This window comes from Odocoileus virginianus, chromosome 17 (assembly GCF_023699985.2).
Source record: "Odocoileus virginianus isolate 20LAN1187 ecotype Illinois chromosome 17, Ovbor_1.2, whole genome shotgun sequence".
Lineage (NCBI taxonomy): Eukaryota > Metazoa > Chordata > Mammalia > Artiodactyla > Cervidae > Odocoileus > Odocoileus virginianus.
Window position 1 is genome coordinate 11,147,866 of NC_069690.1, and position 26,496 is coordinate 11,174,361.

Genomic DNA, 26,496 nt, shown 5'->3' on the forward strand with positions numbered 1-26,496 from the left:
TAAAAGTAAGTATTCAATCTTTAAGTATGATGCTAGTTGTAGATTTTTTGTAAATTCTCTGTATCAACTTAAGGACATTATTTTCTACTTCTAAATTGTTGAGAATTTTAATAATAAACAGATGTCAAATTTTGTCTAATGCTTTTCTGCACCTATGAGATGATTCTGTGGTTTTTCTTCTTTGGTCAATTAGTATGGTACATTTTAATAATGAAAGGTTATCAAATGTGGAACAGTCTTGCATTTCTGGGATAAACTCTACTTTGTCAAAATCCTTTATTACATGCTGCTGCACTGAATTAGCTAATATTTTGCTGTTTTGAATGTGTTCCTGGGGGATGTTGGTTGTAATTTTCTAATACTGTGTTTGTCTTTTTCTGATATTAGGGTAAAGCTGGTCTGGTTGCATAATGTTCCTTTTTTCTTATTTCTAGGGGAAATACTTTAATAAATGCCCAGTAAAATTTTCCAGTGAAACTATGTGGGCCTTTTCTGTGTTTGTGTGAAGACTTTTAGATAGAGTAATTTAATTTCTCTTTAAATTTTGTTAATATAAAATATAACAAATTTTATAATGTAAAATATATTGTTGTTTTTTTTTTTGGAAGAATTACTCTCTGTAACTCAAGGAAATAGTCTGTAGGGTCTTTAGTAATATCCACTTTTTCATTCAGGATATTGAAATTTTGTATCCTTTCTCTTTTTTTCTTGGTCAGTCTAGCTAGAACTTCTCAAAGAAACCATTATGGTGTCACTGGTTTTCCCTTTTCCATTTCACTGATTTATCTTCTTTCTTTTGCTATCATGACCATCTATTACTATTTCCTTCACTGCCCTTGCTTTAGTTTTATTTTCTATTTCTTCAAGTTTCTTAAAAGCTGAAGCTTAGATCACTGTGTCAGGAAGATATGTTGTTTAGTTTCCAAATGATTGGGTATTTTCCAGTTATCATTCATATACTAATTTCAAGTTTAATTCCATTATGATAAGAAATTAAAGTTTGTTTTATGTCTCAGAACAACCTATCTTGCTAAGTGTTCCATGTACACCTGAACATTTGGTGTATTCTATCAGTGTAAATTAAGCTAATGGATAGTGTTATTGGATCTTTAACATCCTCACTTGTTTGCCTACTTTTGTGTTCTATTACTGAGTAGAAGTTAACATCTCCAAGCATAAATATGGATATTTTTTTCAGTTATATAAGCTCCCTAAATTTTAGCCCTATTTTTTTAGGTTCATACAAATTTAGGATTGTTATGACTTCTTGGTGAATCAACCTCTTTTACCATAATGTCCCATTTTGACCTTAGTATTTCCCTTATTCTGAAGCCAACTTTCTCTGGTATTAATATCACTACTTCAGCTTTGCTTTGATTGATGTATGCATAATATATACTTTTCTATTTACTTTCACAGTCAATATAGTTATAAAATGACTCTGTTTTGGATAATAACTGGGGTTCAGTTTTGGGTTTTTTTATTCCTATCTCAAACTTTTAATTAGTGTTTATAGATCGTTCACATTTAGTGTAACTTGTGGGAAAGGTTGGATTTACATCTACCATTTTGCTACTTTTTATTATTTTTCTGATGGTACCATGTATTTTTTTCCCCTTGATTTTTAAAAAATTTTTACTTGCTATTGGTTGATTAACCAATTGCTATAGTTGATTAACAATGCTATGTTAGTTTGAAGTGTACAGCAAAGTGATTCAGTTATACTTATACATGGATCTATTCTTTTTCAAGTCCTTTTCCCATTTAGGATTTTACAGAATATTGAATACAGTTCTCTGTGTAATACAGTAGGTCTTTATTGGTTATTTCTTTTAAATTTCACCCTTGTTTTTACTTTTGCTTATTTATCTGCTCTTGCTTCCTTCCCTTTTTTAGATAATTTCACTATTTTTAATATCAAATTTTAATTCATCTACTCGTTGTACTGGTTGCTCCAGAAATTAAAATACACATATTAAAATGTTTGTGTGTTTGTTAATATTTTATCCAGAATATATTTGCTTTCTGTGAGAAAGAGAAGCAAAATCCTATTTTGTAATTCTTAAAATATCTTTGTTGAAAGAGTATCAAGCACCCATTGAAAGAGAAAGTGGGCATTTATATGGGAAGATGAAGTGTATATGAGTTTTCTATTCATTGGCTAACATATGGTACAGCTCCAGTCATTATATTTGATTAAAAAACAGGATATTAGATGCCAGTATCTTGGCTATTTCCAAGAGAATACATTTTAGATGATGAACCGTGGCATTTATTGAGATCTATAACAATTTATTTAACATTGCCACCCACTCTGTGCATAGCTATCAGCATGAGGTCAATAAATACTGTTGTTACTCATACAATAAATTTCAAAGACTGGACATGTTCTTTTTTTGTGGACAATATTTCTTGACTCCTATTTTTTGCTTAGTTATATTAAGTCTGAATTATCACAATTCTACTACTATGTTTTGATTCTACATTCCCACAACAAAATTATTTTTGCACATGAAGAACAATTCAGTGGAAACCTAATTATGACAGGAAATGTGATGCATTTGTATTTATAGCACAAATAGATTACTCATTCCCGAACATAAACTTTACTTTCTTTTATTAGCGTATCAATGATTTACTCATAATTAGCATTCACGTAGTAGTCCCTATTAGCCAAATCAAGACTGTTATTGTTTTGCATATAAAAGATAATCACAAATAAAAACTTTTCAACATGCTCCTAGTTTTTCAAACTGGCATCAATACTTCTAACATGGAAAACAACTTCAAATTTTAAGAGAATTAGCCATTCAAAATTTATCCTGATTATCTTCTTGTATCCTGTCTCAAAAAGCTTTCTTCCACTTATTCACACAAATACAGCTTATATAACTCAGAAATAAGCCCAACTTTTTGACAAAACTTTAAAATAATTTTAAAAAAATCTTTATAGAGAGGAAAGGAGGAAATAGCTAGTGTAGTACTATACCAATAACGTGTTTCCTTTGAATTTATAATTTCCTCTTTTGCACACATTCTGCAGGAAGAAATGACAAGCTTTTTTTTTTTCTTCTAGAAAACAAGTTAAAAAGCAGATATACATAAAAGGAAAAGCTTGTACAGAGTAGACTGTGGCTTGAGAACTATTTATGCAGCATCAGAAGACTAAACCAGACTCCAGCCTGGCCATAAACTAAACCCACGCCCCAAATGAGGTGCCAAGCCACAAAAAGCATTTGCGTCATCTGGGAATACAAGGAAAAGAAGGACTTCTAATTATAGGGCCTGGAAGCGGAAGCCTAGAGTGATTAGCTGTTTAGGCGCTGCTGTATGTTTATCTGGAAGCTTCCTTTCCTTCACTCTCAACCTTAAGTTTGATAGATGAGCGCTAGCATTAGAGGGTGGGGACTAAAGCTGCTGATGGTACATGGCGTTCCCCAAAATCTGAGGTAGCTGAAGACTGAACATTAAGGCTTTTGTGGCCTCATAAGAACATAAGTCTTTTCAACTGGGCGTCAGCTGGTTAGCCCAAAAGGCAAAATTAAAGAGTAGCAAACCTCGACTGGGCATATGCTATAAAATCTTGGAAACCTGAGTAGGGATGTCTTTTCTGCCATATCCTATTTATAACACCTACCTAATTGTATGGTTCTTTATCACATGCACACATATGAACTGGAAGACAAATTACCAGCTTATTCACACTCTGCTCCAAAAACAGACATAACCACTGATATGTTAGGTCAAATGGAAATCTTTACAGGAATTCAGATTATCATCACTCATAAATAACTGTACATTTTAGTATTAATTATTGAAAATTTAATACTTTCCCGTCAACATCTGTAGAGATGAAAACCTAAAAATTATTAAAGTTTGTAATTTGCAAACATCCTAACACCATTATTTAAATAATTACTTTCTTCCTTTCACTTTACATCACATGAAATTGTTACCGTTCTGAAGATATCTTTGGCCGTATCCAAAGGCCACATCCAAAGACCATAATCAAGATAGAGAGCATGTGAAAAAATTGCCTTCTGTCCACTTGCAGTCCACCCCCCTCCTCATCATCTGGCTCCAACAACCACTGACTGACTTTCTGTCATTACAAATTAATGGTGGCATTAATGGTAAAAAATCTGCCTGCCAACACAGGAGACATAGGTTTGACTTCTGGATCAGGAAGATCCCCTGGAGGAGGGACTGTGGTGCTGGAGAAGACTCTTGAGAGTCCCTTGGACTGCAAGGAGACCAAACCAGTCAATCCTAAAGGAAATCAACCCTGAATATTCTTTGCAAGGACTGACGCTGAAGCTCCGATACTTTGACCACCTGATGCAAAGAACTGACTCAATGGAAAAGACCCTGACGCTGGGAAAGATTGAAGGCAGGAGGAGAAGGGGACAAAAGAGGATGAGATGGTTGGATGACATCACCAACTTGATGGACATGAGTTTGAGCAAACTCTAGGAGATAGTAAAGGACAGGGAAACCTGCTGTGTCCATGGGGTCACAAAGAGTCACACATGACTGAGCGACTGAATTGAACTGAGGTCCATTTAATTTGATAAGAAACTGAGAAAATGTTTTTTCAAGGCAGCAGTATCATTTTACTTTCCCATGAACTCCATAATTTTGCAACAGTTGGTGTTGCTGATATTCTTCAATTTAATCACCTCAGTGAGTACTTGGTTGGCTTCTTATGGTTTAAAAATGCTATGCTCCTTGGTGATCAGTGATGTTAGGGTGCTAAACAGTTATTTACATATTTCCTTGACTTAACTGTTCAAATTCTTTGCTTATTTTAAATTGTTTTGTCTTCATTTTATATACATTAAAATTATATTTATATTACATTATAAAAATATATACATATATACACATGTGTGTGTGTATATATATATATATCAGATATATAATCATAGCTTATATATCCCAGTTCATTTGCTTAACCATAAGTTTCCCAAGTAATGAAGACCAATCTGATGGCTTGTTTTTTTGGTGTCCTATCTAAGAAATCCATCCTGTATGCCTCCACGGTTACAATGATATAATCTTTACATTTTCTTTTTGAAGGTTTATAGTATTAGGTTTTAAATTAAGTGTATGATTGATTTTGAGTTAAATTTTTGTGTATGGTGTTAAGGAAAAGTTTTGCTGTTGTTCAGTAGCTAAGTTGTGTCCAACTCTTCGTGACCCCATGGACTGCAACATACCAGACTCCTCAGTCCTTCAACATCTCCCAGAGTAGGCTTAAATTCATGTCCATTGAGTCAGTGATGCTATCCAACCATCTCATCCTCTGCCACCCTCTTCTCCACCTGCCCTCAATCATTCCCAGTATCAAGCTTGTTTCCAAGGAGTCAGCTCTTCATATCAGGTGGCCAAAGTACTGGAGTTTCAGCTTCAGCGTAAGTCCTTCCAATGATATTCAGGGTTGATTTCTTTTAGGGTTGACTCGTTTGATCTCCTTTTGTCCAAGGGTCTTCTCCAGCACCACAATTCAAAACCATCAATTCTTCAGCACTCGGCCTTCTTCATGGGCCAATTCTCACATCCATACATGATTACTGGAAAAACCAGTTTACTTTTCACCAAATGGATATTCCAGTTGTTCTAGGACCATCAGTTGAGAAAATCATGCTATCCCTATAGTGAATTACTTAACACTTTGGTCAAAAATCAAATCATTGTAAGAGTTTGATCAATTCCTGGTTTCTATTCCATCCATCTATGACTATATTTACCCAAAACCATCCTTTCTACATTACTAAATACTTATTTAAGAAAGTATATATTTAAGTAAGTCAGAAATTTAGGTAGTATCAGTTTTTTAAATTTATTCATCTTTTTCAAGATTGATTTGACCATTTTATTTTAGATCCTTTGAATCTACATATAATTTCAGAATAAGCTTCTGTTGATTACTTCTGGTTTAAACATTCACTTTTAATAAAGTTAACTATGAGTGAACAATATTAACACAAAACTCTAATAGGATATCAAAGCACAAAAGTGATAAAATAACTTTATGAAAATGCTGTTTTCTTTCATAACTAAATATATGATTTCTCTTATCATACAATATTATAATTATCACAACATAGAGGTCACTAGGATGGTAAAAATGTACAATCTTTAGATAAAGTAGTTATCTTGGGGACATTATTATGTACCAACACAACGCTATGGTCCTATACAGACACACATACACAAACACAAAAGCAGCACTAAATTAATGTCACAATCATTGCCACAAGTTCATAACAAAATACAATCTGAATGAAGGTTAACAGGAATTTGGTAGACCGATCAGTCTGCTTAGAAGACATATTTTATATATTGAGACTGTAAGATTTAATTTGAAAGGTAAATTTGGAAATTTAGGAATTTCCAAAGGAATGCCATTCAATGTACTTCAGAGATGCATGAAAACAGAAACTTTAAATTTTCTGGATGGAGCTTATACAGAGGTGGATACGTGTGTATGTATGTGTGTGTAGAAATTCACCAAGCTATACACTTAAGATTGGTGCACACAATCTGTATCATATAATTACAGCTCAAGAAAAATGAAGATGAACCAAAACAATAACAAAGATGAGGGAACAAGATAATTTTTATGGCTTTATCTAGAGTAAAAGGAGAGAGAGATAGTAAGATGCTAAATAGAACAGTTAGAAAGTTAAAACTCTACCCCAGAAGTGGAAAAAAACACACCAAAAAATAAACAAAAAGCACAGCAGTCACAGAGGGATGTATATGAAATGACAATACATAGTAAGGAGTCAAGAAAGACGTCTACAAGTCTCAGATATGCAACTTGGCCAAATGATGGTCAAAGCACCATTATTCATGAATTCCACTTTGTATACATGAAAATACAACAGATTTAGTTCAGAGTTCTAGCAGGAGAGATCAGAAACTATGTAACATATAACAATTAGATAGAAGATAAAACTGGGTCATCACTTAGCACTTTCACTTTAGGAATATTTGCAAACGTAGCAAATATTTTTCTTAGCCCATCAGAAAGATAGGATTTGAAAGGAAAGACTAACAACAATAACAAGAACAATCAAAAACTTCCCATGAAACAATCAAAGGTATGGCATGGGAGTGGGGGTGACCTAGTTTATTTTTCATTAAATAATAATATTATTTCTTCTGTGCTGTTGGTATGACTTTGTTTAGATTATATATATAAAGTTTGAGTTTAGTTCAGTTCAGTTGCTCAGTCGTGTCCGACTCTTTGCGACCCATGAATCGCAGCACGCCAGGCCTCCCTGTCCATCATCAACTCCCGGAGTCCACCCAAACCCATGTCCTTTGAGTCAGTGATGCCATCCAACCATCTCATCCTCTGTCGTCCCCTTCTCCTCCCGCCCTCAATCTTTCCCAGCATCAGGGTCTTTTCAAATGAGTCAGCTCATTGCATCAGGTGGCCAAAGGATTGGAGTTTCAGCTTCAAAATCAGTCCTACCAATGAACACCCAGGACTGATCTCCTTTAGGATGGACTGGCTTGATCTCCTTGCAGTCCGAGGGATTCTCAAGTGTCTTCTCCAGCACCACAGTTCAAAAGCATCAATTCTTCAGTGCTCAGCTTTCTTTATAGTCCAACTCTCACATCCATACATGACCACTGGAAAAACCATAGCTTTGTTGGCAAAGTAATGTCTCTGCTTTTAATATGCTGTCTAGGTTGGTCATAACTTTCCTTCCAAGGAGTAAGCGTCTTTTAATTTCATGGCTGCAATCACCATCTGCAGTGATTTTGGAGCCCAGAAAAATAAAAGTCAGCCACTGTTTCCCCATCTATTTGCCATGAAGTGATGGGACCGGATGACATGATCTTAGTTTTCTGAATGTTGAGCTTTAAGCCAACTTTTTCACTCTCCAAGTTTGAGTAGACTGATGTTTTTGTTTTCTTTTTCATCTTTCATTCCTAAATTCATTCCCCACTGCCATCCTTTCCCCACCATAAGTACCCATCATACTGAATTTAATATATGTTCTTTGAAATATATTTATCATTGAAAATTTTTCACCGTACTGGTCAAATATATATAAAATATGTATAGATAGAGTGTTAGTCACTCAGTCATGTCCAACTCTGTGTGACTCCATGGACTGCAGCTCACCAAACTCTCCTGTCCATGGGATTCTCCAGGCAAGAAAACTGGAGTAGGTTGTCATTCCCTTCTCCAGAGGATTTTCCCAACCCAGGAATCAAACCCCAGTATCCTGAATTGCAGGCAGATTCTTTACCATCTGAGCCACCAGAGAAGCCTCCAATATATATATATACATATATTTAATATATGGCAAGGCTATGGTATTTCCAGTGGTCATGTACGGATGTGAGAGTTGGACTGTGAAGAAACCTGAGCACCGAAAAATTGGTGCTTTTGAGCTGTAGTGTTGGAGAAGACTCTTGATAGTCCCTTGGACTGCAAGGAGATCTAGCCAGTCCATCCTAAAGGAGATCAGTCCTGGGTGTTCATTAGAAGGACTGATGCTGAAGCTGAAACTCCAATACTTTGGCCACCTGATGCAAAGAACTGACTCACTGGAAAAGACCCTGATGCTGGGAGGGACTGGGGGCAGGAGGAGAAGGGGACAACAGAGGATGAGATGGCTGGATGGCAACAGTGACTCGATGGACATGAGTTTGAGTAAACTCCGGGAGTTGATGATGGACAAGGAGGCCTGGCGTGCTGTGCTTCATGGGGTCACAAAGAGTTGGACACGACTGAGCGACTGAACTGAACTGAACTGAATATATGGCAAGAATACAGACCAAGCTGAACAAGGAAACAAGTAAGCCTGAAGCTGGGGAAGGGCCAGAGTATATGAGAAGAGTGGAAAGGAGAAGGGACAATCGTATTCAAGTGCTTAACCATTTTAAAGTTGTCCTGATAAGCAACAAGTTCAAATCAACCTTGGCTACTTCGCCTGTATCTACTTGGTTATAGACATCCTTTTTTACCATTTTCAAAAGTTAATACTGGATCTAATATAATACTTGCAGCTGCAGTGTTATGGGCATTTATATTTACCTCACATTTTTTCATGGTAGGTATGCCTCTGTATGTATTCACATCTTTCATTAATTCATTCAGTATTAACTGAGTACCTTTGCTATGGCCACTGCATGTATTCACATCTTTCATTAGTTATTCAGTATTAACTGAGCCACTGTATATATTCACATCTTTCATTAGTATGAAAGATGCCATTGTATGTATTCAGTGTCTTCATCTTTCACTAGTTCATTCAGTATTAACTGAGCACCTTTACTGTGGCAGTGGTGATAGCGAAGGAGCAGGGTTCCTTCTTACTGATGGACATTCAGAATCCAGGGCTGCATTAGGTCTTTCATAGACCCTGGACATTTTTGCCTTCATTGGCCCCCTCTTCCGTGAAAAAACTATTTTATGACTACAGTTGCTGGTTTAAATGTATATTATGGATATCAAGGCATTAAAGTTTATATATATTTTTGCATTTAAAAGGAATTAAACACTTTGGTGGGACCCTAAAGTGACTGTGGGCATGGTGCCTACTGTACTTTATGGCAAATCACACCTGAAAAATTCCCTCTGACTCTCACGTAAGTCCAGTGCCACAATGAATGTAGAGCAAACACAACAAATTCTTCAAGGAGTAACCCATTACGTGAGTAAAAGATATCACTTTACAAGATGAAAAAACAGGAGAATAACTACAGACTTCTAATGGAAACATCCCCATGTCAGGGTCGGGGAGGAGGCAATCAACTCTTCAAGCTGCTTTTGCGTTGCTAGTGATAGAGCGTAAGTGACTAACCTAAAACTGTCAGGTGAGAGGGAAAATCTAAAGCCACCTAAGTCTATAAATTGAGAAGACATTGTAAATGTTAACAAAAATCAAGACAAGGTATTCTTCTGACCACTTGCTATGATAAATGGGGAAAACTGCAAAAAACAAGCAAAAAAACCCCAACTTTAAATGATTAACCCAAGACCACCAGCACCTTTCAATATATAGCATTTAAATAACCAGAAAAATGCCAAGTCTGTTAAAGATGCAGCCAAGCATTCAGAGGGGTTCATGTTTAATCTACTTTACTAGAGACCCAACATTCATTTTCCTCTTATTAATGGATGGAAAAAGCAATTTCCCTGCCAAGGAAGGGTAATTATTTAAAATGTGGATGTGTTGCCCTTCACAGCTCTAGGCTACTCAGCTGGCAGAAGTAACGCCTCTGGAAAGCAGATCAATTATTTACTGAATTAAAGACAACAGGTCTGTGTGAGAAACATCAGGCCACACTGCAGAGACCTGAGAATTTCTTATGTTTCTAATTTCTAATCTGATTAATTAAAAAATACATATCTTCTTTGATGTCAAATGTCATGAAACTAATAATATTCCCATCTAGTATACCAAGTCACAAAAATGTAACATAGTTTCCACAAGATACTTTTAATTTCAATAATAATTACATGTTATATGCACCTGCATTTAATACAATTTGCATCATGGAACAATCCCACAATTGAGGGAGGGAGACAATTTTTGTTCAAATCAGAAATTGGAAATAAGTTGGTTTTATTCAACAGATGACTAAGTACATTAAATTAATACCTTATCATGGCCCTGATTATGTTGTTGTTGTTCAGTCGTTCAGTTGTGTCCGACTCTTTGTGACCCATGGACTGCAGCATGTCAGGCTTCCCTGTCCTTCAGTATCTCACTCAGTTTATTCAAATTCAAACCACTGAGTCTGTGATGCCATCCAGCCATCTCATCCTCTATTGCCCACTTTTCCTCCTGCCCTTAATCTTTCCCAGCATCAAGGTCTTTTCTAATGAGTCAGCCCTCCCATCAGGTGACCAAAGTACTGGAGCTTCAGCAACAGTCCTTATAATGAATACTCAGAACTGATTTCCTTTAGGATTGACTGATTTGATCTTACCGTCCAAGGGACTCTCAAGAGTCTTCTCCAACACCACAGTTCAAAAGCATCAATTTTTTGATGCTCAGCTTTCTTTATGGTCCAACTCTCACATTCATACATGACTCCTAGAAAAATCATAGCTTTGACTAGACGACCTTTGTCAGCAAAGTACTGTCTCTGCTTTTTTAATATGCTGTCTAGATTTGTCATAGATTTTCATCCAAGGGGCAAGTGTCTTTTAATTTCATGGCTGCAGTCACCATCTGCAGTAATTCTGGAGCCCTAGAAAATAAAGTCTGCCAATGTTTCCACTTTTTCCCCATCTACTAGCCATGAAGTGATGGGACCAGATGCCATGATCTTAGTTTTCTGAAAGTTGAGTTTTAAGCCAGCTTTATCACTCTCTTTTTTCACCTCATCAAGAGGTTCTTTAGTTCCTCTTTGCTTTCTGCCACTAAAGTGGTATCATCTGCATATCTGAGGTTGTTGATATTTCTCCCAGCAATCTTGATTCCAATGTGTGCTTCACCCAGCCCAGCATTTCACATGATGTCCTCTGCATAGAGGTTAAATAAGCAGGGCGACAATACACAGCCTTGATGAACTCCTTTCTCAATCTTTAACCAGTCGGTTGTTTCACATCCAGTTCTGACTGTTACTTCTTGACCTGTATACAGGTTTCTCAGCAGGGAAGTAAGGTGGTCTGGTATTCCCATCTCTTTTAAGAATTTTCCAGTTTGTTGTGATCCACACAGTCAAAGGCTTTAGCGTAGTAAATGAAGCAGATGTTTTTCTGGAATTCCTTGCTTTTTCTATGATCTGTTGGATGTTGGTGATCCAATGGATGTTCCACTGCTTTTATAAATCCAGCTTGTACATATGAAAGTTCTCAGTTCACATACTGCTGAAGCCTAGCTTGAAGGAGTTAGAGCATTATCTTGTTAGCATGTGAAGTGAGTGCTATTATACAGCAGTTTGACCATTTTTTTGGCATTGCCCCTTGTTTGAGATTGCAATAAAAACAGACCTTTTCCAGTCCTGTAGCCACTGTTGAGTTTTCCAAATTTGCTGGCATATTGAGTGGAGCACTTTAATAGCTTCATCTTTTAGAATTTTAAATAGCTCAGCTGGAATTCCATCATCCCCTCTAGTTTTGTTCATAGTAATGCTTCCTAATGCACAACTGACTTCACACTCCAGGATGTCTGGTTCTAGTTGAGTGACCACACCATTGTGGCTATCCGGGTCATTAATACCCTTGTTGTACAGTTCTTCTGTGTATTCTTGCCACCTCTTCTTAATCTCTTCAGCTTCTGTTAGGTCCCTACCATTTCTGTCCTTTATTGAGCCCATCTTTGCATAAAATGCTCCCTTGGTAACTCCAATTTTCTTGAAGAGATCTCTAGTCCTTCCCATTCTATTGTTTTCCTCTATTTCTTTGCACTGTTCACATAAGAAGGCTTTCTTATCTCTCCTCTCTATTCTCTTGAATGTTACATTCAGTCAGTTGGGTATATTTTCCCTTTTCTCCTTTGCCTTTCAGTTCTCTTCTTTTCTCAGCTATCTGCAAGGCCTCCTGAGACCACTTTGCCTTCTTTCATTTCCTTTGAGATGATTTTGGTCACCACCTCCTGTACCTGGTGGCTCAGACTATGATAAAGAATCTGCCTGTAATGGAGGGGACCCAGGTTTGATCCCTGAGTTGGGAAAATCCCCTGGAGAAGGAAATGGTTACCTACTCCAATACCCTTGCCTGGCAAATCCCATGGACAGTGAAGCTGGTCGACTACAATCCATGGGGTCACAGAGTCAGACACGACTGAGCAACTAACACTTCTAAGATTATAAAGACAGATAAGACAACCAATTAATGTAACTACTCAATGTACACTTACTATCAACTATGTGAAAATTACCAGGCTAATAATATTTGGGAATGAAATAAAGGCATACCTCTAACAGAAAACATGTTGAAAGGATATTCTAGATGAGTGTAAATAAATTAAAAACTAGGATGAGGGAGGTTAACAAAAATACAACAACAACAGTTAATATTTATTAAGGTCTCACTATACTTCAGGTATTATTTTAAATGACAATACAGCCCTCATTTTATTGATGAGGAAACGAAAGTACTGGGAGTGATCGAAGCAGATTAACTAACTTGACCTATTCAGTAGCCAGGTGAAGGGGTGACATGGTATCTTACATAGGGTCAGGTAAGTTTTCCCAAAATGATACTTAAGATGGGAATCAAGAGACAATAGGGCTTCCTTGGTGGCTCAGATGGTAAAGAAACTACCTGTTATGCGGGTGAACCTGGATTAGATCCCTGACTCGGGAAGATGCTCTAGAGAAGGGAATGGCTACCCACACCAGTATTCTTGCCTGGGAAATCCCATGGACAGAGGAGCCTCATGGCTCCTTTGCAATCCCAAAGAGTCAGACACAATTGAACAACTAACACTTTCAAGAGATAAATAAGAGGCAGGGAAATGAGGGTTCCATGCAGAGGTAAAATGATGTAACATGTTTAAGGAGCTGAAAAATAACTAGAATGGCCAAATATGGGAGGAAACATGTTGATCAGGTTGAAGCGGTAAACTTGTGCCATGCTGTAATACTTTTAGACAATACACTCAATAATAATAAAGTTGTTGAAAAATGTTTGTACCATTAACATTTAACATTTCTTACAAAACATTTGAATACCTTAAAATGGAAGTCATCATGGAACATGATACAACAATCATAGTTGAACAGAATAATCTAGAATTGGGCTGGAATCAAATAAGACTTTTTAAAAACAAGAGTAACTGAACGGTTCTCATACATATGGTTATAGAATAAATGTCTGTATAGCCCCTAAATTCCTGTAATGAAATGCTAGAAACCTATGTGGTTTTATGTGGAGTTGGGGGCGGGAGTTACACATGGAGTGGGATGGGGGCAGCTATCTATGGAAGAAATTAAGTCTACAAGAGGTCATACGGGTGAGGCCCTGAGGTGAGAGCATTAGTGTCCTTGTAAGCAGAGACACCACAGAGATAGCTTTTTTTTTTAAGAGATAGCTTTCTTTCTCTCTCTCCCTGCTCCCTTGCATCAAGGAATGGCCATGTGAGGACACGTTAAGAAGGTGGCCATTCGTTAGTGATGAAGAAAGACCTCAGGAGAAACTATCAGCCAAACCTCGATCCTGGACTTCCAGCTTCAAACACTGTGAGGAAAGAGATTTCCGTTGTTTAAGCCACCAAGTCTATGGTATTGCCTTCTGGCAGCCTGAGCTAATACATGTTCACAGGTTATTGTCTAAACCACGTATCATAGAGAGCATTTTACATGCTCAAGTGACCAGTAAATAGGCTTTGGGGCTGGATTTATAAAATCAAAAGAGGCTGTTGTTCTTGCTCTATGAGAAACTGATGAAAAAACAAATCAAAGTTATAAAAATATACTACTGAAAAGTTAAGTTCAATACAAAGTAAGTCAGAGGAGCTGCACTCACACTGAGCAGAACAGAAGGAGGAAAGGGTTCAAACAGGCGAGGGTAGGGAGAACTCAGTAACCTTTTGAGTAATTTTCAGGAGCTCCATTTGAGCATGTGACAGATCAGAATACTGCTTACACAAAAATACAACTCTGTACCCAATTAATCAAGAGAGTTAAGATTAATAACCCCAAAAGCTTTGAACAAAGAGAGCTGACAGTTGCCGAAAGAAGAAACTATCAAATCTAGTTGAAATAGTCCTCAAAATTATGGGCAAAATACAGATGCTGACAGTCAGAAAAATGCTAAAAGAAGTCTTCTTCATCACAGAAACCAGAAATAGCCAACAGAAGTGTGTCACTTAGGAAAGTACAAAAGTAATTCAAAGGAAGAAGGATAGTATCTTGGAAAAAATGATGAAGTAGCGAAAAACAGGGACCAACCATAACCTAAACCTGATACACTATACAAAAAAAAACACAAAGGTGATCAGAAATTTAAATATAAATGTGAAACTAAAATCCTGTTAGAAAATTATAGGAGAAAATCCTTGCGCCCCACCCAGACTGGCGACCATTTCTTAGACCTGAACACAAAATCACAACTAACAAAACTTTAAAAATGCATTTGACAAAAAGTAAAGAATTTTGCTCTGCAAAAGACCCTATGAAAAAGATAAAAGGAAAAACTTCTCGCTGAGAAAAAAGATTTCCACATTACATATCTTACCGAGGATCCATAAAATAGAAAATGATGAGACAACCAAATGCTGGCCAAGGACGCAGAGAAACCATGTCGAGAGGATTAAAGGGAAGTTTGAGAACAATGTCTCACCAAGTAGGGGACATCAATAAAGAGATAACATTATAAAAAGAAACAAATACAAATCTGGAGTTAAAAAGTACAATACTGAAATGAAAAATTCAATAAAGGGGCCCAAAGAGAAAATTTAAATGGCAGGAAAAAGTCAACTGAAATTATCCAGAATGAGAGAAAAAAAAAAAAAAAAGATGAAAAATAAACAGAGCCTTTGAGATCTGTGGGAGGTAAATCTACAGGAGTCCAGGAAGGAAAGAAGAAGGGGAAAGAGACAGAAAGAAACAATGACTGAGAAGACCCAAATTTCATGAGGAACATTTAGGACAGCGAAACTATTTTGTATGATACTATAATGGTAGGTACATGTCAATACTAATTTCGCAAACTCACAGAAAACACAACACCAAGAGTAAACCCTAACATAAACTATGGACGCTGGTTGATGATGGCGTGTCAGTGTGGGTTCATCAGTTGTAAGAATATGATCACTGTCAGGTGGAAGGTGGATAGTGTGGGGACTGTATGTGTGTGGGTGTGGCATGTGGGCGGAGAGTGGGAAGGCAGAAATATGAGAGCTCTCTGTACTTTCCATTCAATTTTGCTGTGGACCTAAAAGCGCTCTAAAAAATAAAGCTTATTAATTAAAAAAATAAGCTCCCTAGAAAATGTTACTCATGGTGTATCTAAATAATTGAAAGCAACAAACTTCCACCACCCATATTGAAGCTGCCCTGATCTAAGCACAAGGTCTCTCTGGCACTTCTAAACAAATCATAAATGTTGCCATTAAAATATTTGTTTTAATTCAGGACTCAGAGTCACAGCTAATAAACAAGAATGGGAAGGAGAAATTGAAAAACAAACTGAATGCAGCTGCTGAACTAAAAGTTTCACAACTCTATTTAATGGTATCCCCTAATTTCTTTTCTGAATAGGTTCCACACAAGGCCGAACTGCACGCCACCCAGTCAAGCAATCTACATTTTCTCCTTAATTCACTTTGCAGTGTTTTTCCATCATGTAAATTGTTTTTAAAATTTCTCAGGAGTTGGACAACATTCCTGGTTTAAATCCTGGATTTTGATATCCAGGACATTTTAATACTCTTTGATCTAAAGATAAGCCTCTCTAAATAAAAATGTTTAACAGTGAGACATATACAGGTAAACTAGTTAGAAAAAATCAGGTTTACAAACAAAAGACAAGCAATCCACTTTTCTTATCTGTTTTGTTTCACATACTTTTCTAAGTAAACTTCCCTATACTTTTCTAAGTAGTACCAATAGGTATTACTCTTATTATTGGCCACATTACAGACCCAATGAGAAGATCTCAAACCAGATAGAGAAAAACTCGCTGAATATAAATAAATTTTGAAATATATACTGTATCCATGTAAGGAAAAACTGGGGTGTTACTGGAAGATCCACAAGTTATATTTTGAAAGGGCCAATTTAATTAAAAAAAAAAATGTGTGGCATGGGCCATTTAAGTTAGATGCCATTGTGCATCCATGCTGAGTGTGCTAAGTCACTTCAGTCATTCCAACTCTTTATAGAGAACTTAAATCTTGATAGAAAATACATTTGATCTCCCCCAAATATTTTTTAAGTGTTACAAAAATAATTACAGAGGAAAACAATTACTAAGGTATTTACAAACAGCAAAGAAGCCTCTTGACTCAAATATTTTGTACATATGAATGTCTCAGTCCAAGAGTGTTAGAATAAACCAGGAGATATGATACAGAAATTAAACAAGCAAAATAAAATATCACCTAGTGATAGGAGCTGGATAATAGGTAGCCACAGCTAAGCCCAAAGCCTTTCTCCAAGAAGCTGTTCATCTACTGAATAGCTAAAACAAAATCAAGACTTTCAAATCATTGAGAACTGTGCTCACTTCGGCAGCACATATACTAAAATTGGAACGATACAGAGAAGATTAGCATGGCCCCTGCACAAGGATGACACGCAAATTCGTGAAGCATTCCATATTTTTTTATATATGGAATTTAGAAAGATGGTAACGATAACCCTATATGCAAAACAGAAAAAGAGACTCAGATGTATAGAACAGACTTATGGACTCTGTGGGAGAAGGCAAGGGTGGGATGTTTCAAGAGAACAGCATCGAAACATGTATATTATCTAGGGTGAAACAGATCACCAGCCCAGGTTGGATGCACGAGACAAGTGCTTGGGCCTGGTGCACTGGGAAGACCCAGAGGGATAGGGTGGAGAGGGAGGTGGGAGGGGGGATCAAGATGGGGAATACATGTAAATCCATGGCTGATTCATTTCAATGTATGACAAAAACCACTGCAATGATGTAAAGTAATTAGCCTCCAACTAATAAAAATAAATGGAAAAAAAATGGAAAAAAATAAATAAATAAAAGAACATAAAAAATAAATAAATAAAAATAAAAAATAAAAAAAAGAGACTGAGCTTTTAATGAGTTAATAAAAAAAAACAAATCACTGAGAACTGAGTATTTTATACATACACTTGCTCATATCAAGCAATAAAATTCATATTCTGAACAGCAAAAATACTCAGAAATAAACAGTAAATAATTAAGATGAACTGTAAGCAATGGCATGAAATCTGTGCCTATCAGCTTCTATAAAAGATTCTGCAAACCAATTTTCTGAGTGCTTGCTGAATTATGAACCCACCATTTCATTCAAACTTTTAAACAGATACAAAGCAGTAATAAACTGATCAGTCCACTGTACACAGCCTTTACTTCAAAATCTATGCCAGCCGTGCCATATTTTTCTTGCCCCATTCATTCAACTAATATTTATGTATTTACTAGGGACTGAATCATTCTTTCCTAACGAATCGTCTTTTGGCTCCCATTTAGAACTGGCTTTCTTTTGAAGAACTTTCCCCAAAAGCAAAATACCAAGTTAATATTCAGAATCTCCTAGCATTCTGTCCTTGCTCCACAAAGGACTTGTCTTCCTTTTTTCTTTTTTTTTAAAGTCCCTATTCCACCAGCAGACTCCATAAGCAGGGACTGAACCAGGCACTGTGAATGAAGTCTAGCTTCCGATGTGTTAGGCTGAAACAAGTGAAAGCATAAATGGGCCCATAAACATTTTAGTGCCATGAAAATTTTCAGCAATATGATGAAGCCTAAGAACCTCTTTCTCAAAATATTTTTTAAAGACAAGGTAAAATACTTAGGGTTATTAAAACTGACATGCAGTAGAATATATGTTTTATTAATAGTAATATGTTAAAATACAGGCTCTGTCATGACTTTGAACCATGAGCATTAATTAGAGAATTATATAAATAACATCAAAATGGTATGAAAATACCCATTATTTATATTACAAATTCACAAAAAAGCTAATATTTCAGTAGTTTATTGTACATATTGATAAGTGAAAGAATTTTCATTAAAGGTTAAAGAAAGCAGCTTAAGACAGTGAAGATTTCGCCTGTGGTGCAGCAGACCTGGGTTTGATCCCTGGGTTGGGAAGATCTCCTGGGGAAGGGCATGGCAACCCACTCCAGTATTCTTGCCTGGAGAATCCCATGGACAGAGGAGCCTGGTGGGCCACAGTCCATGGGGTCACAAAGAGTCAGACATGACTGAGGGACTAACACTTTCACTTTTCACTTTCAGTAAAGAAAATAAAGATGCGATTTTTTTCCTAAGTTCACATAACTCTCTAAATATTCTCCATGGACCTCTCAGATGCAGGTTAAGAAGCTGTATTTTAGATTTAAGAAGAAATGTAAAAGATCCTAAAACTCATAAAATATCAAGGCTTCCCTGGTGGTCCAGTGGTTAAGAACTCGCCTGCTAACGTAGGGAACATGGGTTCAATCCCTGGTCTGGGAAGACTCCACATGCCGAGGGGCAACCATGCCTGTGTGCCACAATTACTGAGCCTTAACCTAGAGCCCGTGAGCCACAGCTACTGAAGTCCGCACGCCCTAGAGCCCGTGCTCCTCAACAAGAGAAGACACCACAATGAGAAGCCACAACCACAACCAGAAGGGAGTCCTCTCTCTGCACCTCGAGAAAGCACACACGCAGCAACAAACACCCAGAGCAGCAAAATAAATAAATTTTTAAAGAATACTAACAAGTCTCATAAAATTCTCTTTCTTCCAAGAGATTATAAGATTCGGCGTGAGATTGAATAAAGATACAACAGTACAAAAATGTCGATTTACATGTGTTGAAGCATTACATACCAAAGGAAAGATCAGTCACAGAAATGACTGATGCTGGACTTCATTAAAGTTAAATACTTTGATCTTCGAAAACTACTTCAAGAGAATGAGAAAACAAATCACAGGCTTGGAGAAAATATTTATAGAACACATATCTGATACAGGACTGCTATCTAAAACATATAAAGAACACTTAAATTTCAACAATCAAAAAACCAACAAACCAATTTAAAAATGGACAAAAGATACAGACTGCTCAGTAAATAATAAATACAGATGACAAATAAAGTATGATACAATAGAATATTATTCAATGCTAAAAAGAAATGAGCAATATAGGCATGAAGAGACACAGGAGACTTGAACGCATATTAGTAAGTGAAAGAAGCCGATATGAAGTGGCTAATCATGTAACATTCCAACTATATGACATTCTGAAAATATGGAAAGAGAAGAAAGATCAGTGGTTGTCAGGAATTGAGAGGAGGAGGAATGAACAGGCAGAGCAACAGGGATTTTGTTCAACTGTTCAAACTATTCTGTATAGTACTATTATGATGGATTGTTGCTGCTGTCACTGTCTAGTCACTAAGTCATGACAACTCTTTGTGACCCCATGGACTGCTGCCCACCAGGCTCCTCTGTCCATATACTTCCCAAGTAAGAACCAGTACTGGGGTGGGTTGCAATTTCCTTCTCCAGGCGATCTTCCCAACCCAGGGATCAAACCCATGTCTCCTACAGAGCCACCAGGGAAGCCCTTATAATGGTGGCTACATGTCATTATCTATCAAAACCTTGAATGTGCAACACCAAGAGTGAATCCTAATATAAACTGGAACAGACAGGTTAGCAAACAAATATTTAAAGAAATGATTACTGCAAGATAAATTATACAGTTATACAATTAACATGCTAGGAACACAGAAAAGTATAGGACCTACTACACAGCCGAGGGAATTATATTCAATATCTTGTAATGACCTACACTAGAATCTGAAAGAGAATACATATATTATACAACTGAATAATTCTCCTGTGTACCTGAAACACTGTAAACCAACTATACCTAAATTAAAATTTTAAGTATAAACATAAACAATTTTAACCTTTCCATTAAAACATAAATTTGGGAGTTAAAACAGAAATCAAATGGCAAATGTAGAACAAAACTATGAAATCACAGAAATCTACGGTCTTCTAGAACCAACTGCTACACAATGACAGAGGTAACTACAATATGCTCTAAGTTATATAAGTTGTTTTTATAACAATGAAGATTCACAGACAGGAAAAAATACAACTTCAGATGTCCGAAGCATCCCAACTCTGGCCATATGAAACATAGATTAACACAAAGGAGATCTGACATAACAGATGGCCTATCAAAAATGAGTCATACTGGTTACTCTAAGAAGAGTACTATAAGTGACATAACTTCCAGATTGTTTCTTCAAATTCAACTTAAATCCCACAGCATTCAGAGCATTTCAATAAATCTTTGTCTTCATTAATTAAATCTATGCACTGATCAACAATTACTACAAAATCTTCCTCTCCATTGAACATGGCTAATTCAGAGGAGGAAGATTACTCAAATATTATCCTCTTATGATCATTCTTGATCTGAAAAGATGAAAAGGAGGAAAAAGATGGGTCTTTCCATCAGTTTTAACTAATATTCTGCAGAATAAGAAATGGCAGTCTCCTCAGACCCACCAAGCAAGGAAAAGTTCACAAACTAATGAAGACTATCTCAGCTCTGAAAGCATCAGAGCAATTTTATCTTTTATTCATAACCAAAGTATTTTTAAAATAAGTCCACTGGAGTGGAATTCCACCACTGGAAGTATTAAACCAACTCCTAACTATGAAAACTGATAGTTAAAGAGGAAGTATTACATATTTACCCTGCCTTTCACATCCAGGAAAACTGTGGCTCATTTCTGCTTAGTAAGAGAAAACTCTTTCTTTAAATAGAGTTAACAGAAGTTAATCAATGCTGAAAAGATGATAGAAAAACCACCATTCTATAGCCTTCAATGTATAATAACAAAACTATTTAGTAAAAAGTTGATTCAGAAATGAGACCAGGGGCTTCCCTGCTGGCTCCATGGTAAAGAATCCACCTGACGATATAGGAGACACAGGTTCGATACCTGGTTTGGGAAGATCCCATGTGCCACAGAGCAACTAAGCCAGTGCGCCACAACTACTGAGCCTGTATTCTAGAGCCTGGGAACCGCAACCACTGAAGCCCGCGAGCCTAGAGCCCGTAATCTGCAACAAGAGAAGCCACTGCAATGAGAAACCCGTGCGCCATACCTAGAGATTAGCCCCAACCCACTGCAACTAGACAAGAGCCTGTGCAGCAACGAAGGCCCAGCACAGCCAAAAATTAAATAAATAAATTACTTTTTTAAAAAAAAGAAAGCAAGAAATGAGGCCAAAATAACTCTGCACTTGCTAATCTCCACGTGAGAACCTATTTTCAAAATATAGACATTTGATGGTCACTAACTTATTCATGTGATCAAATGTAGTATCATAAATTACAAGACAGCCTGATATAATGTACCTCCTGCTAGGATGAAAGGATGTACACAACAATACATAGGAAGTTTGAAAAAAATAATCTTCAGGCCTGAATGGATTTAAAAGTCTTTAAGGAAAAAAAGGAAAACATTATTATAATGAAAAAAATATGTGACAAATGCAGAATTTGGACAAGATAACTAGTCTGGACACTGCAACTTGAGGGTGGGGAGTAGGGGTGGGAAGGTGAAAGCTATAAATTGGATTAAAAAGAGCTAAAGAGATAAACTGGAGAAGGAAATGGCAACCCACTCCAGTATTCTTGCCTGGAGAATTCCATGGACAGAAGAGCCTAGCGGGCTACAGTCCATGGACTCACAAAGAGTCGGACACGACTGAGTAACTTCACTCACTCACAAAGAGACAAAACATAAGGAGTGAACTTTAATTAGATCTTGATTTGAATCAGTTAGGGAACTCTTTGTTGAACTCATTTCTCATTGGGAAATTTTAAATGATGACTTGGATTTTAGATAACACAACGTGCTACTTTTCTGAATATAACATACTATTTTTACATGCTACTTTTCTGAATATAACATACTATTTGGTTACAAAGTACAAGGGCCTTACTCTTAGAAAATGTAGGCTTAATGTGTAGTTGGTGAAATGTCATCACATATGTAACTTACATTCAAACAGTTTAGCAAAATACATACACACACATTATATAAAATGTGTTGTTTAATCAACATGACATCTCATTGTACTGTTTAAAAGAAACATGTAGTTACAGAGAAAATGCCATTCACATACATAAGTAGTTTCGAATATTAAAGTCCTTGCCTTATAACACAGAAATAAATGCAATTCAACAGCACTGTTTATGTGTCTATTATTTGTTTATGTATCTATTATTTATCTTTACCACTCAATCACAACTTTACTCAGTAAAATTAATCTTTATAGGGTGTCTAAATTTTTAGTATAAATTCATTCATTCAATAATCACTGAAAACTACTTACTTATGTCATATACCCTAACACATATATTTCATATTTCCATTTCCAAAAAATTGGGTAGAAAACTCATAATATAAATAGGGGCGAGGGGAAGGACATACCACTTGTATTAAAAGCCATACAGCACACTGGTTTTTCATGAGCAGGGAAATGGGCCACGATGCCGTCACTGTCAGAATCCTCGCTCACAAGCACCTTTACAGAAAGGAAGAAGACAAATGGAAGTTAACCAATTACTGACCTTGAAGATACACAACACCACTACATCCCTGACCAAGTAACAGGTTTCTGCTACATTTGACGATTATTCTTCATAATACAAGGTGAGAATGCCACTTCAGAAATAAGGAAAAGATGTAAAATGCCCCCAGTGAATCAATCATATAATCTCTAAAAACAACTGGTTGACCTGACTGCAGATGACAATGATTTCTTCAAGCTTCAGTTCAGAAAAAATGAAAAGCTTAAAATCAGCTCTACACAGCTTTATCTAAAAATAGGAATAGGAGTTCTTATTGTGTTATGGCCCCAAAAACTCTTGCCCATGACTGGAACAGAACAGCAAAAAAAAAAAAAAAAAAAAACTCACCATAAGTTAAATACAAACAGGCATATGTATATTAGGGGAATGGACAAATATTTTTAACTTAAAGTACAAACACTGTGGTCTTTAACCTCTAGTTTTTAGACAGACACAACGCTTCTTTGAAAATACTACCAGTAGAACAGGCAGTTTGGTATGTCAAATTCATTCCTTCATTTTCTTTTAAGCATATCGAAATACAATTTACATTCCATACAATCTGCCTATTGAAAATGCACTATTCAATGATCCCTAAAGAAAAAAGTTTTAAAATAGCATGCATTCATTTTGCAAAGCAAGCAATTAACTCAATAAATTAAAACTTTTACATAACTAATGTTACAAAGGGAACACCTACTATACCAATATTGCATCATGATATTCAGACAAAGAATTTAATCCGAAGTAATCCAGAAAAGTAGTCCTATACTGGCAAGGTTAATTTTTCTTTTAGACTTAAAAAGCTTTATAGGGGTATAATTTACATTCAATAAAAGTTACTTATTTTATGTTTACAAGTCAATATTTTTAGGTAGCACTGTTACAACAATCCATTTTATAGAAATGTCTGATTTGTCATCCTTTCCCTATCTTAATGCTTTAATTTTCTTGCCTTATTGTTCTAGCTAGAACCTGCAATTCAGTCAAGCTGCAGATTGTCAAATCTTTTGTCTATAGGTCTTTTTGTTATTACCACTATAACCATTTTTAAGTATTTAGTTTAGTACCGTCAAATATATTCACACTGTTAACAGATTTCTAGAACTTTTTCACCTTGCAAAACTTAAATTCTATACCTACTAAACACTAAGTCTTCTTTTTCCCTCCTCCCACCCTTACTGACCACCTTTCAACTTTGTTTCTATGCTTTGACTATTTTAGAAATTCAAAATAAAAGGAAGAATTTTGTATTTGTACCTTTGTGACTGGCTTATTTCCCTTAGCATAATGGCCTCAAAGTTTATCAACACTGTAACATGTTAAAAGATTTCCTTCTTTTTAAAGGTTGTGTAATGTTATTACACTGTGTGCATGTGTGTGAATGTATATGTGTGTGTATATATGTGTGTGCGTGTATATATAATGTGTATGTGTATATATGTGTATATATATACACACACATATATACATTTTTCTTTATCCATTTACCTGGTGGTGGACATCTGGATAGCTTCTACCTCCCGGGTACTGTGAATAATGCTACAATGAACATCGATGGGTAAATGTCGCTTCAAGATCCTGCTTTGAATTATTTTGCATATAAAGATGGAAGTAACTCTATTTTCAATGCTTTTAGAAAGTTTCATGCTGATTTCCATAATGGCTGTATCATTGTATATTCCCACCAAAAGTTCCCAAGGGTGCCATCTTCTCCCCATGTTTGACAACACTGTTATTTTCTGTTCTGTTGATAGAGGTCATCACCTGATAGGTGGGAGGTGATACTTCACTGTGGTTTTGATTCACTAATGATTAGAGATGTTGAGCACTTATTCATGTTTATTGGACATGCCTACATCTTCTTTGGAGAAGTGTCTTGATTCAAGTCCTATGCTCATTTATTTTTTTTCTAATTGTTGAGCTGCAGAAATTCCTTATACTATATATTAACTCCTTATCAGATATATGATTTACCATGATTTTCTTCCACCCCATAGGTTGCCTTTTCACATGGCTATTTCCTTTTAGGCACAGAACTTTTAAAGTTTGATGTAGTTCTATTTGTCTATTTTTTACTTTGTTACCTGTGCTTTTGGCATTATATGCAAGAAATCATTGCTCGATCCAGTGTACTAAAGATTTTCTCCTGTTTTCTTGCAGGAGTTCAATAGTTCTGGTCTCAGGTTGAATCTAAAATCATTTTTGTATATGGTATAAGGTAAGGGCCCAGCTTCATTCTTTTGCATTAGCTATCCAGTTTTCCTAACTTCATTTGTTGAGACTGTTTCCCCACTGTGTAGTTTCTTTCAACTTTGTCAAAAATATTTTGGATGTATATGCATGGGTTCATTTTTGCACTTTCTACTCTTTTCCATTGGTCTATCTTTATGCCAGTATCACCTCATCTTAATTACTATTGCTTTGTAATATGATTTAAAGTGAAGCAGTGTTTTTTTTCACCCCAAGATTGTTTCAGCTTTTCAGGGTCCCTTCAGATTCCATAAGAATACTAGTATGGTTTTCTCTATTACTGCCACAAAATGTCATAGAGCCTTTGATAGGTACTGCACTTAATATCACATTGGGTACTATGGATATTTTAAGAACATTAAGTCTTAAAATCCACAAGCATGAGATGTCTTTCCACTTTTCTATACCTGAAAGATGCCTTTCACTTCTTTTAACAACATATTATAGTTTTTAGTGTGTAAGTCTCTCATCTCCTTGGTTAAGTTTGTCCCTAAGAGTTTGCTTTCTTAAAAAAAAAAAAAGACAAAATTGACAAACCTTAACTAGACTAACAAAAACAAGAGAGAAAATTCAAATAGCTAAAATTAGAAATGAAAGAGGAGCCATTAAAACTGACGTCACAGACATAAAATGGATTATAAGAGATTTCTATGAGGCCCTCATTTGCCCTGATACCAAAGACAAAAAGAAAATTACAAATCAATATTCCCGAAGAATAATGATACAATCATCTAAAAGAAAATGGGGTCAAACCAAACTCAACATATTAAAAGGATTATACACCAAGAAAAGTGAGGTTTATACATGGAATGTAAGGATGGTTCAACATACAAAAATCAATCAATGTAATAAAACACATTAACAGAATGAAGGACAACAATCACATGATCATCTCAATCAGTACGGAAAAAGCATTTGACAAAATTCAACCACTTTCATGACAAAAACACTCAACAAACTAGGAATACTGGGAAATTACCATCTTTAAT

At 36.1% G+C, this 26,496-nt stretch overlaps 1 protein-coding gene and 1 non-coding gene across 11 annotated transcripts in view; one reads left to right on the forward strand and one right to left on the reverse strand.

The window, feature by feature from the left end:
• Positions 1 to 26,496, reverse strand: part of BCAS3 (BCAS3 microtubule associated cell migration factor) — a 581,826-nt gene that overhangs the window by 385,240 nt on the left and 170,090 nt on the right. For all 10 annotated transcript variants that reach the window (XM_070478583.1, XM_070478586.1, XM_070478587.1 and 7 more), the window contains exon 13: positions 23,115 to 23,208. In XM_070478583.1, the coding sequence (XP_070334684.1) occupies positions 23,115 to 23,208 (94 nt within the window). The remainder of the gene's footprint in view (positions 1 to 23,114; positions 23,209 to 26,496) is intronic.
• On the forward strand, positions 17,148 to 17,254 carry LOC139039355 (U6 spliceosomal RNA). Its single transcript, XR_011492661.1, has one exon. It is a non-coding gene; the product is annotated as a U6 spliceosomal RNA (small nuclear RNA).